This window comes from Mustela nigripes, chromosome 4 (assembly GCF_022355385.1).
Source record: "Mustela nigripes isolate SB6536 chromosome 4, MUSNIG.SB6536, whole genome shotgun sequence".
In the NCBI taxonomy this organism is placed as follows: Eukaryota; Metazoa; Chordata; class Mammalia; order Carnivora; family Mustelidae; genus Mustela; species Mustela nigripes.
Window position 1 is genome coordinate 150,587,093 of NC_081560.1, and position 12,260 is coordinate 150,599,352.

The following is a 12,260-nucleotide window of genomic DNA, read 5'->3' on the forward strand; positions in this document are numbered from 1 at the left end:
GAATAGGAACACAAGACTTTTTACCCCCCACGCCCCACATCTGAGAGATCAGGATTTAGGCGATAGGAAGGATCCTCATTTGCTCGATTGTCCCCAGGGTACAGAGGGCACAGTCTGATCAGTGTGTCCCCATGGGGAAATGTCCACCTGTGTGCTCAGGTTTGATTCATTCCCCCCCACCACCGCGAAGCTCTTTATAATAACATTTCTTTTATGAACACTGACAAATTAAATTGGTCCTGCTCTGATCACTTCTAGAAATCCAAAGACACTTAGCTTCAAGTGTACAAGATTTATTATTCTGGAAAGACCAGCAGAGGCATCTCTGCATCTTGGCATCGGGTCGGAATAAGAAATGCTCCATGCTTGTGTCAGGGAAGGAAAAAGCAGCTCCGCTGAGCAAGGACTGGGTAAGCCTGGGCTCCTTAGAGCTTAGTGCCCTTGGGTTGGGACATTGATGTGCAGCTTTCTCTGTAGGTAGAGAATTTTCATTCTGCCTATAGCCTAATGTTTTTAGATGAACGGATATTAGTGGCATCCCAGTCGGCCGGAATGCCTGTGTTTCTTTCTTGGCGGCTCACATGTGTGTGCCCTGAAACATAGGAGTTCTCCTAGCCTCCCTGTGACCTTTCAGGGAGGCTCATCTGCTAAGATGCTTGCTAAAATTCCTTATCCTCTGGTCTTTTCTCTGCAGGTCCTGATTTAGTAGATGGGGTGGGACTAGGTATCTGTGTGAGCGGGGCCCAGGTCACTTTGTGACCAGTCGAGCTCAGGAAAACTCATGGGTAGGGAAGAAGAAACAGCCTCTTGTGCCGAAGTGTTTATCTGGCCAGATGATGCTAGGGTTGGCCCTACGCTCATACCTGGACCTGACTTGAAAGCACCAGAAGCTGGGAGATAGAAGACTGAAAGGCAAGTTGGGGGTCCCTATCCCGCCATCCCCCCCATTGCACGGCCAAGGTTGAGCAGGCAGGGTCTGGTGGCTCCAGCTTCTTGGCCTTTGCTCTATCCTGGGCCTTCAGGAGTCGCTGCCCACCAAGTTCAGCAGGGCATTCTTGTAGTCGCCACTGGTGTCTCCCTGAGGACAGGAGGGACAGGGAGTCACAAAAGGTATTTGCCAGTTGTGGTTATTACAACAGTCCTGCTCCTTGGGGCGAGGCCTGGCACGTCCCTCTGTAGTTCCTACGCTGCAGGCCCACACGATGCCTCCTGTCTTTCCTTGTTTGCCATCTGGGGATACTTCTTTGTATCGCCTTTTGATTCTCTTACTAACTACCAGGCAGCTTCATGTAGGAAATGGGTCACAGACACAGCTCTGCTCTGGAGCAAGGAAGGCATTTTGACGGCCCCCAGCCCCACTGGCTGCCCCAGGGCTCTGCCCCTTATTCCATTCAGGACCCCAAAGTGTCTAACTATTTGTTTATTTGACGTGACCGGTCATTTACTCAACACCTCCCGCTGCAGGTGGGAACTGCGGGGTGCCCAGTGGAGGCAGAAGGTGCAGTGGGCAGAGCCCGGCTTTGGGTCCACGCAGAACCTGGACCACGCCCTGACCCCGCGGCTGGGACGAGTCCTGTCACCACCTTGAGACTTTTCCTTGTCTGTCAGATGACACTGGTGCTGATATGAGCCTTGCTGAGATGTGGTGAGGCGTAAACAGCAGGAGAAGCATGGGCTTACCCGCACAGTGGCTGGCTCACGTCGGGGTCAAGCGGCGTCTGTCTCCCAGTAGGATTGACCCCACGTGGCCATGGCTGAACCCCGTTTCTCTGGTCTACCATGCCCCCTTGCTGTCAGGCAGGTGCTGATAGGTCTGATTGGTTTAAAGTCTGCACACTGAGCCAGGGGAAACAGAGGAGGACATATCCCCCAACTCCCTTCTTTGGCGCTTGAGGAAAATGGGAGCAAGAGGCTGTGGTATTCATCAAGGCCACATGGCGAGTGATGGTGCTGGGCTGGTTCCCCTGTTCTATGCGCCGTAGCTGTTTATGCCTCATGGGAATCACCTAGTCCTTAGCTTTTAGTCAAATTTGCTTGTGCAATAATTTGGGCCTGAAATATTCTGGTAGATTTTCAACCACATTTTAAATGTATCCATTTCTTCCCTCCTTCCTTCCTTCCTTGCTTTCTTTCCACAATGTTGTAATACGGTATTTTTTTCCTGTGTTGTTTTGTGTTTTTTTAGAAAACTATTCATCTTGTCTATATTTTTAAAAGCGTGGGTATAGGGGCGCCTGGTGGCTTGGTGGGTTGAAGCCTCTGTCTTCGGCTCAGGTCATGATCCCAGGGTCCTGGGATCGAGTCCCGCATGGGGCTCTCTGCTCAGCAGGGAGCCTGCCTCCTTCTCTCTCTCTGCCTGCTTCTCTGCCTACTTGTGATCTCTGTCTGTCAAATGAATAAATAAAAAAATCTTAAACAAAAGCGTGGGTATAAAATTATACATAGGGCTTTTATAAATTTTCCATATGAATTTCAATGCAGGAGTTTTGAATGCTGGTATCACTGTTGGAAATCATTTTTGCTTTGATGACATCTATAGAGAGTGGTCTATACTAAAAAGGAAGTATTTGGCCATATAAGTCACAATTCCAACTCCGTTTTCTTAAGCGGCACCTGTAGGCAAAACCTAAAGAGGGTGGGCTTCTTGTGTGTCTAGACAGGGGACTCCATTATCAATTATACTGATCATGTGCTAAATAGCCTGCTAAGCCTTTCTCCACCGTGATTGGATCCACTCCACCACTTGGATCCTGGACGGATCCAAGTGACCCTTCTGTCTCAGTGTGGTTGTTCTTCTGAAGTCTGACTGTGTCTCTATCCAACTGTGGTGGTGGGAAGGTAGAGGAATCTCCGTGATGGCCACAGGAGCCATGGATGGGTGAAAAAATTCCTAACTCTCTGCCGGAACTGGGTGTTGGGAAAACCATCAGCAGCTTGGGCTGGTCTACGGATAGCCCTCCTGTCTTTTGACCAGAGTGGCTGGAAAGCCAAAAACAAAACAAAGAGAATTCTACCGTCCCTCACTCCCACCTACCCATTACCCCTTTCTGAAATGTCTTTAGGGAGAAATGTCTTTTTAACATATTGTGAGTTATGTGTTTATTGGAAATTGAGGCTGACAACAGACATTTGTAGAGTAACCAGACATGACCTAAGGGTCAATGAAGACTCAGGGATGGATGTACTTCTCGAGGTTCGACTTCTCTTAATGATATGGTCAAGGCCTCATTTGCATTAATTTCTAGAAGAACTATTTCTCTCAACAGTATGGCCTTGTGATGGTGTGAGGATCACTGTGTGTTTTCTCAGCTCTAGAACGTTCCTTGACTGGCATCTAGTTAGGTAACCTGCTGGAACCCATCTGATTTGTCTCCTTAAAATTGTGCTGCTTCATGATTTTGCTGAAGGGCTACTTCAGTCTGGATTTTAAAGGCTGCTGCCTGATTCCTACTGAACTATTCACTGTCATTGACATTCAGATATGGTCTCCTTGGCAAGGGTTCATTGTGTCCTTTCCAAAGGAGCAAGCGTAACTCGAATGCAAAGCCAACTCTGGGGGCCAAGTACAGGGGTTTCCATGGTCTGGTCCCTGTGCGTCCCCCCAAGCCCCCTCCAGGCCCTAGCCACACTGACCCCCTTGCTGAGCTCTATACATACTGTGTGGCTATGAATGCACGGGCGTGACTCTCACCGGGAAGGGATGGACACATGTTACGTAGGACTCTAGTCCCAGTATCCAGGTCCCCCAGTAATGTCTGCTTCAAACCGGGGGTAGAGTTGGGGACCCCGACTTACCACAATCATGCTGCTGAGGGTCTTGCCGTACATCTTTGTGAACTGACACTTGATGAGATTTAAGTCAATCTCACTTCTCGAAACGATGTTTCTTATGAGGGTCCCGTCGCTCGTCCCTGCTCCCTGGACAAGACACAGTAGTCAACAGTCACTGCCCGTATTTCTGGTGCAGCTCTGTGATGATGGACCAACCTGTGCCCTGGGGCCAGGGGGCTTTCACAGGGGCCCAGAGATGCGGGAATGAGCCTCTGCTTCAGGGGCCAAAGCACTGCGAGGGGTGCTTCAGTGACTCAGAGTTTCTGTTCCCTTCATCTCTTCTCCCTCACCCTTGTGTGTCTTTATTGGGAGCCCAATGCTTCAAAGTGACGTGTGTGTTTGGTTTGCCACATCAGCTTCTAGACACAGAATACTCACTGCTCTAAAAGTAAGACTTCTTCCGAGAGGAGCAATGCCAGGAAATTCAGCTTACCAGGCCAATTCTCAAGCAGGACCTTTCTGCCTACGTCCATCTTTGACTAGTCTCAGGTTAGACGGCACTCTAACTAACTCAGGTTAGGCCAAGGGAACTCCATGCTCCCTATCACTTCCTGGCCAGAGCACTTGGGGTTCTCACTTCCAGTGGTGTTAAGTGGGCACTGACTTCAGGCTCAGGGAATTCCTCTACCTTCCAGTTTGGTTCCAGGTGCCAGAAACTCCACCTACTACAGGAGGCTGGACTGGTTCTGCCAGTCACCAGCTGTGTGACCTTGACCCAAACCTTGGTTTCACCACCTCTAGCACTACAGTTATGACCTAGGTCTCCCAGGATTGCTGCAAGGAGTCGATGTAATGCACACCTGTGAAAACACCTGCTCAAATTCAGCCTTTGGGAGTTGGGGATTCCCCTCCCCAGACTCAGTTTACCCTTTGAGAGCTATAGCATTCTGATCACAAGAGGCTGGAATTAGAGAAGACACAGGTGTCGAAAGCAGCAGTGGCTCTGAGCGCCTTGGCTTGGCAGTGGCCGCTGAGTAGCCTGAGAACAAGGGGCACCAAAGATGAAGAGTTACCTTCAGGGCGTTGTAAAGTCGCTCTGCGAAGTAGCTGTGCAGGTTCCGGGTGCATTTCACTGGCAAACAGGAAAACTCTGTTAAAACTTGAAGTTGTAGGTGGCATTGGTATGTGTGTATTTATTTATGTCTTGCCTTGGATCTTAAGGGTGAGTGTCATGAAGTTTTTGGCCTATTTATTTATGTGTTGCCTAGTTCCAAAATGAGAGGCTTGGCATTGGGTGGGGTAGGACAGGGAAGGAAGCCTAGGTCACTGGGCACAGGTCTAAAGGCACAGATTGGGCAGCCAGAGGGTGAGGTGAAAATGTCCTGGGGTCTGCGCGGCTGGTCGCTCTGAGCATGGCTCTGTCCAGCCCCACCCCTGGGCTCTTACACTCCAGAACCAGCTTTGCCAGGCACCCAGCCACTCCATGGGACTCAGGGTGCCCACTTTACACCGCCACTTATCAGGAAGGTTTCTGTGTTTGAGTTTCCACGTGACAGTGGGGCACAGCCCTGGAGCACTGGGGCACCCAGAGACATCTGGCCCAGAGAGGGGGCCCCTGTTTGCTTTCACAGATGCTTCTTCAGAGGCTCGGCACCTGGGTCAGGGAGCTCGGCACTTAAGCTCAGGGCAGCAGAAAGAGCGTGGGCTTTGTGTGAAGGAGGCAGGTGTTTGGCTCTTCCCTGATGGCATGGTATGACTTCATTCTTTGACTTGCCTGCTCTGCACTGTCCTCGTCTGTGGTGTGAATTGTGGGAGTGTTCAAGGGCAAGGGGGTAGGAAGCGCCCGGGGCAGGATGGCACTATGCACCTTTGCTTTTCCTCTCTGGAAGATTTATTCAGGAGGTTGTTAAATTCAGTGCAGGGGCTGACTTGCTGATCCTGGGGCAGGGGGACGCTGAGCTGCTTCAATATAGATGGTTTTTATCACAGCAGCCAAAGCCTGCCGGGGATGGTCAGATGTCCTAGTCCACTCTGAAAGACCTGGACATGTGGATCTCCCTGGGCTGCCCACCACAAAATGGGGAGAGCCCTGTGTGGAGGGGAGCACCCTAACTCTGGGGCCCTGTCCTTGGCTCCATCATGGATGGGAGGAGAGGAAAGTCTCCCTGCCTCTGGGCCCCCGCTCCTCACTGTGCAATGACTTCTTTCATGGTGGTCTTGGTTTTGTCTGGAACAGGTCCTCCTAAGTAGACCTGACATCATGCTGGAGGGAAGGTTCTCGGTGCTGCCCAGCATCAGACTATCAATCATTGAGTCTGGACTCCAACTACACATCATCATTTCTTTAGTGAGCCTCCGAGGCAGAGACCAGCACCTTGGCTAAGGTCCAGACAGGTGACTTTCTTTAGGGCTTTATGATCAGAGCCAGGATGTTCCCTGTGTGGCCACCGTGGGTGAGCACAGGCCCTGGGTCGGGCATAATCCTGCAAGTGCGCTCACACGTTCACATCCTCACGTGTTCTCACCTGCACCATGCTCACACTCATGCTTGCACACGCAAACAGCACAGGGGTTATGGGGGCAGGACCCGGCTCACTGAAGACATGAGGGCAGGATAGTCCCAGGGTCCTGGGCTGAAGGGTACATGCGTGTCTGGCCTGGAGGCGGGGAGGGGGAGAGGGTCTATGGAAAGTGGACATAGGGACCCACTCATTTGCTCTTGCCACCCTGGGCGCTGCCCCCCTGCTGAGCCCAGTGGCTGTGGACACCTGTGGGTCTGAGTGCCAAGCCCTATGTCTTACCCACTGTGAGCATGGCCTCCTCCAAGGAACCATGGGTCTCACTCTGGATGCTGTCCTCAATGCTCTTGCCGGCAATTTTCTCATATTCCTCGAACACTGCAGAGAGACGATTTCTCTTGTGGGATATGCAGATCTCAGGGCGACACCCCCAGCATCTCAGATCCGAGACTGCACATCCATGTGTCACCCCGGACCTCCACTTGGTTGCCCGGGAAAGGGTCCAAGTCTCTCTGGCTCTCTCCCCAGCATCGCTACCAGATGAGGACGTACACTGGATGGCTCGCATGAAGGGACGGGCTGTGTGGCCAGGGCCCCCAGCTGGAGCCCGACAGTGCCTCCCCCACCCTGGTACCTCTCATCAGGTGTGTGGCACTGCGCGTGCACAGGATGGTGATGAATTTCATCTCATCCGTCCCATGAATCTTCTCGCCCGCCGCATACAGATCCTAGCATTTGGGCAGCCACAAGAAGCCAGTGAAGGAGAGCAAGGAGGTGATGGTCAGCCCCCATCTACCTACCAGGTCAGAATTCTCTTCTCTTGCTATCCCTGAGATGCTAAAATCCCTTCTGGGTATGGGGCCAGAAGCTGCTCTGGGAACTCCCCTGCCTCCCCCTGGGACTTTGCTCTGCCGCTGTGCATCTCTAGCACTCTGCCAGCAGACCAAAGTATAGTGATCTGAATAGTCCCGTCTGGTCCCCAGGTTCGTGGGCTGTTCCTGCTAGAACAGCGCTTCAGTGGAGCCCTCCCAAGTCACTCCCTCCCTGTTCCTGACTCTCTCCAAACACTCTCACTTTCCTTCTGGAGCCCCAGAGGGTAAAGTTCTGCAGAGAGCTGAGCTGGGTCCCAGCCTAGCCTAGTGTCAAAGAAAGCCTGCATGGACAGAGGGGCTGTGTAGGGCTTTCAGCCATCAGCCCCCAGCAGATGGGGCAGGTGGCCCACGGCGAGGTAGCTGCTGAGAGTGTATGTATGTAGCCTCACCTGTGCATCTTGGACGGCCTGTCCTGGGTCCACAAAGCCACTCACATCATCCCTGCTGCCCTAGGAACGGAAGGGGAGGCATGTAAGGCAGGCTAACCCAGCAGATTGACGGGGGCAGAGGGGAAAGCCTGGCGGGAGGGCAGGCAGGGCTCTACTGCTTTTTGGCCATGGGGAGTTTAACTGGTTAGTTACCCTCTCCAGGGCCAGATTTTGTTATCTATAAAGTGACAGTAGTAAGGGATGCCTCGTAGGGAGCCGGGGGATTCAGTGAGCTGAGATGAGCAGAGTGCCAGGCATGGGGCATGGTGGGTAGGACCTGCTGGGTGACAGGGTAGTCTCCTCCTGGTTCTGGGATGTCCCCTTGTGGCTGGGTCAGTGACATGTGGTGGTGAGAATCCTCCAGCCACGCTGAGAGCTATCCAAGGAGCCCGGTCACTGACCCTCTACCCAGGCCCTGACCTCACCCATCCCAGCAGCTCTCCCCAAGGACTGATCCTTGGAGCCCAGCTGTTGGGGTCCTTCAGGCAAGGGACTCCCAGGAGCCTGGACTCCGATACCTGTAGGAGGCACACCAGGATCCTCTCCAGGTAGCCGCTGGTGTCTCCTCGGATATCTTCCTCCAGGCTGGACCCATAGTCTGCGGGGGAAACAAGACCACAAGGCATGGACTGGCTTCCCTCCTTCCAGCCCGGGTTTCCCACACTTCTCCCAGTTCAAGCCGTCTGGTAGGGGCGAGTCATCGGAATGGACACACCGCCCGGGGGTCTGAGTGGCAGGGGCTCCACCACCTGGCGGTCATTCAGAAGGAGAACGTAACACAGGCTGCCAGCATAGATCGAAGCACAGAGCGAGGTCAGACTGAAAGACCCGCAGGGGACCACGGAGCTCGCTTTGTTTGTGGTTTGGCAAAGCCAGAATCTTCAGGCAGATTGTCTGTTGGGCAGACCACATGGATGCCAGGCTGGCCTCTGGTCAGCTTGCATCCTGAAGGCTCCACAACAGCCTGTGGTCCATAGCCCACACTGCAGCAGGGCCCTGCTCCTTCCCCAGGGGCAACCTGTGCCTGGCCAGGAAGGAGCCAGCCCCATCCAGGGCTGACACAGCCTGAGACCCACAGTGCCATGCCCTCGAGGGGCAGAGAGTTTAGGGGTACATATCCCTCCCCCTGCAGCTTGCGGGCTTCAGGAGGCATAGAGACTATCAGATCACAGGACTGAGCACACAGCAGGTGCTCAGCACCCACGTGTAGAAAGGCCCAGAAAGGGTCTTTTCCAGTGAAGGCCCAGGGCACTGCTTGTCCCTCATCCCCTCTCAGGCTGCCAAAGCTTGTGGCCATTCCCAAGCAAGCCCTTATGTCCAGGCCCCGCATCCTCCCTTACCCTCCTCATAGGCCTTCATTATCTCCCGCAGCTGGTTCTTGGTCCGAGAAGCCAGGATTTCAATGATGACACCCTCTTTGGTCCCCAAGCCCTGTGGACAAAAACCTCTGTCTGCTGGAGAGCTCCGCCGGGCTTGCCTCTTCTGTCCCTACCCGGGCTTGCCTGCACTGTCCCTACCCTCCTCTGTCAAGAGGCGACAGGAAGAGCCTCAGGAAGAACTGGTCAGTGCTCTGCCCTCCTCTGATGGGGGCTTCTGCTGGAGGGTGTTACTGGGGGAAGTCGCCTGTGTTTGTCTCCAGGGGCGGATCCTGCGGGCAGGGGAGGCAATGGGAGAGTTCTGTCTCAGCTCTGCCCTCCACGCTGGGTGGTCTCTAGCACGTCACTCCACGTCGCCGAGCCTAGGGGTCCTCAACCGTCCTCGGGTAAGGAGCCGGCCCAGCCCAAAGGTGGATCGGAGACAACAGGTGGGAAAGGCCAGGCGTGCATGCCCAGTGAGTGTCCTTTCGACGGCGATGATTATAGTCGCTGGGCCCTGACTCCCTCCTCATTCTCTGCGAGTGCTAAAGGAACCATGGGGGTCACAAGAGATGACTGCAGGAAGAGGACGAGGAAGAGGCTGCAGAGGTCGCCCTGTCATTCCCGCACACCTGGTGTGGCCCTGTCCTGAGAAGTGCTGGTTCTGGCTTCCTGGTGGCCACATGACAGCAAAAGCTGGCCTGTCTGGGCGGCAGGCTGGGCCATTCCGAAGGGTGGTTCACCGGGAGCTTGGAGGTCCCAGTGCCAGGCTCTCTAGGGGAGCGCGTCCCCAGCTGTGGCCCCAGCCAGCCCTTGTAACATTCCTGCCACCCCCCACCACCCCGGCTACCTTCATGGCATCGTGCAGCTCCTTGGCTTCGAATCTGTATGGAGGGTACATGAGGGCCACGATGAGCCTCTCGAACTTGCCGCTCAGCTCCGACTGCAAGGTCTCAGTGAGATCCTAATGTGAGAAGGAAGAGCAATGATCTGGACATTTGTCCTCCCAGGGGCAGGCAGCTGGGTGGCAGCCAGTCCTGGAGGCTCTGGAGGGCCTCTCGTAGGCTCTACTTTGAGCGGGAGCTGGGGTTTCGGGGGCCAACGGTGCAGCTTCCATGAGCAGCATTACCTTTACCCGTGAACTGGAGACCGTGTGGCTCTCGCCTTAAACCACTGCTTAGGGGACTGGTGGAGAGATGTGCGTGGCTCGACTCAGCTCTCACGGCCAGGCTGGGCACATTATAAGCCCGAAATATGTGTTTGTCATTGCTCACCATCAAATCCCGTCATAGCCCGTGGGCACTCAATAAATTCAGGAATGAATTAAGGAATCCATTTCATGTGGGTCTGCTTCTAAGGGCACCAGTCTCCACAAGGAGCCACAAGGCCATACCCTGCTGATCTGCACAGTATAGCCAAGGACCAAGGGCCTTGTTGGACCTGGATTTAAATCCCAACCTTCTTGCTTATAGGCTCTGGGATCTTGGTAGAGCTTATTCTTAGAGCATGAATTTCCCTAATGATGAATGTAGGAAATAATGCACAGTTGTGAAAGTTAAGAGAAAGAAATTAAGGAAAAAAAAAAAAAAAGAAAGAAAGGGAAGGAAGGAAGACAGGAAGAAAGAAAGACGCGCATTGACACCCCTTGGAATGTTTGGGCTTCATCATTCACCTTCTGACGTTCAATCTCCAAACTAAGGAGATGCAGCGACAGAAGCTTCTGGAAGCCGAGGCTACGTGTGCCTTTGTTTCTGTGTTGAGGTAGTACCCCCAGTGCCTGGCTCTATCCTAGGGTCGTGGAGGGAGGGAAATGAGAAAAAGGGTCCAGCGCATGTGTTCCCTGCCCCTGGAGCTCCCCTGAGGCAGAGGGAGCAGGCACAGACATGGGAGCTCTAATGTGAGAAGAGAGTGGACGGGTCCTAGGACAGAAAGTAGCCTGGCCGGCTCCTCTTAACTTTTATCCTTTTAACTTCAGATACACAATTAATAATATTTTTAGTTTAAGCATGCCCTCTGTGCCTCATGCTTTTAGAAGCTGGTCTCTAGCCGAAGGCCTGGTCCAGAACAAAGCTGCCTGCCAGGCGGTCTCTGGCCCCAGCAGCCCCCCTAGGCTCCCAAGGAAAGCCTCCTGTCCTCCTTTTACCTTGCCAAATTGCGCCTTGAAGGACTTGGCAATTTGCTGCCGCTGAGCGTTGCTTCTCTTCGTGAGCACATCGATGATGGCCTGCTCATTGGTCCCTGCAGGGGTGCACAGTGTGAACATTCCTATGGCCCCCAAGGGGGCTGGGGAGGAGGGCGAGAAGCTGCTGGGTGGCCAAGCAGTGGGCGCACAACGCATGGATAGCTCCCAGAACTGACAATGTTCATGGTGTAGATAGAACACCCAAGCAAAAATACATCCCTCCCTCCCCTGCCTCCCACCCACAAGGTGTTGGGGTGCTGCCCGAGGCCAGTCTCAGAGTGGTAGTGCTGAGGTCCCTCTGATCATCTGATCTGCCCTGGACATGCTCCGGGGCCTTTGGTGCTCAGATAGGAGGACCTTCTACCCTGTCCTCTCTCGGGCTGGTGGTGGCAGGGGCAAGTCAGGACTGAGGGCCCAGCAAACTGGGTCTGAGTCCTGGCCCAGCTGTCTCACTGCCCAGAGCATCTGCTCTCTCCTTTGGGAAGTGGGGGTAACAGCAGAGATCTCTCAGGAAACAGAGGTCATGAACGTGCCGTCAAGGTTCATCTAGGAAGGAGGGCAACCCCTTGCTTGCTTCAGGAATGTGCGTCCTAAACACTGGAAAGAGGCTGCCAGTGCCCAGCCCGAGCTGAGTGGGGAAGTCCAGCTCAGCCCTACAGGTCCAGGGTTCCCGAGGCCATTCTGAGTGCGAAAGCTCTGACAGGTGGGGTACAGTTGCCGACACAAGGAGGTGCAGGCACGCACAGCTGATGGTGACCCCTTCCCTCCCTCCTGACTCGGGGAGGCACAACTACTCTCCCTCTTCTCCAGCTGTGCGGGGCGGGGTGTAGACCAGCGCTGGGCTGGGAACACCCATGTGCTTCTCTGGGCTGGACTCCGTCTTGGGAGCCCAGGGTCCCCTGGCCACCCCTCTCCGGAGCTGTGGGGCTCGTGGTCTTGAGCAGAGTGGCCAGACCCCAGAGAGGCCTGTGGACAGGTCGGCAGACATCCACTTACCGATCCCCTTCATGGCTTTGTAGAGGGTCTCTGCGTCGGGGTCCGGGTTAAAGTGGGGGCTGCCCTTCACAGTAATCCCCTCCTGTTCCACCTGCAAAAGAGTCCAAGCTTGTTCCAAATGGGAAGGCTGGCGGGGG

The 12,260-nt window shown here is 54.2% G+C and overlaps 1 protein-coding gene across 1 annotated transcript in view; it reads right to left on the minus strand.

Moving 5' to 3' along the window:
- Positions 1 to 277: 277 nt before the first annotated feature.
- The window catches only part of LOC132015279 (annexin A8), a 17,277-nt gene continuing 5,294 nt past the window's right edge, over positions 278 to 12,260 (minus strand). The window contains exons 2-12 of the mRNA XM_059395871.1: positions 12,124 to 12,214; positions 11,089 to 11,183; positions 9,796 to 9,909; positions 8,931 to 9,021; positions 8,109 to 8,188; positions 7,552 to 7,611; positions 6,925 to 7,018; positions 6,573 to 6,668; positions 4,845 to 4,903; positions 3,796 to 3,918; positions 278 to 1,078 (exon numbers count right to left, since the gene is read on the minus strand). Of these exons, the coding sequence (XP_059251854.1) occupies positions 1,019 to 1,078; positions 3,796 to 3,918; positions 4,845 to 4,903; positions 6,573 to 6,668; positions 6,925 to 7,018; positions 7,552 to 7,611; positions 8,109 to 8,188; positions 8,931 to 9,021; positions 9,796 to 9,909; positions 11,089 to 11,183; positions 12,124 to 12,214 (963 nt within the window). The 3' untranslated portion in view covers positions 278 to 1,018. The remainder of the gene's footprint in view (positions 1,079 to 3,795; positions 3,919 to 4,844; positions 4,904 to 6,572; positions 6,669 to 6,924; positions 7,019 to 7,551; positions 7,612 to 8,108; positions 8,189 to 8,930; positions 9,022 to 9,795; positions 9,910 to 11,088; positions 11,184 to 12,123; positions 12,215 to 12,260) is intronic.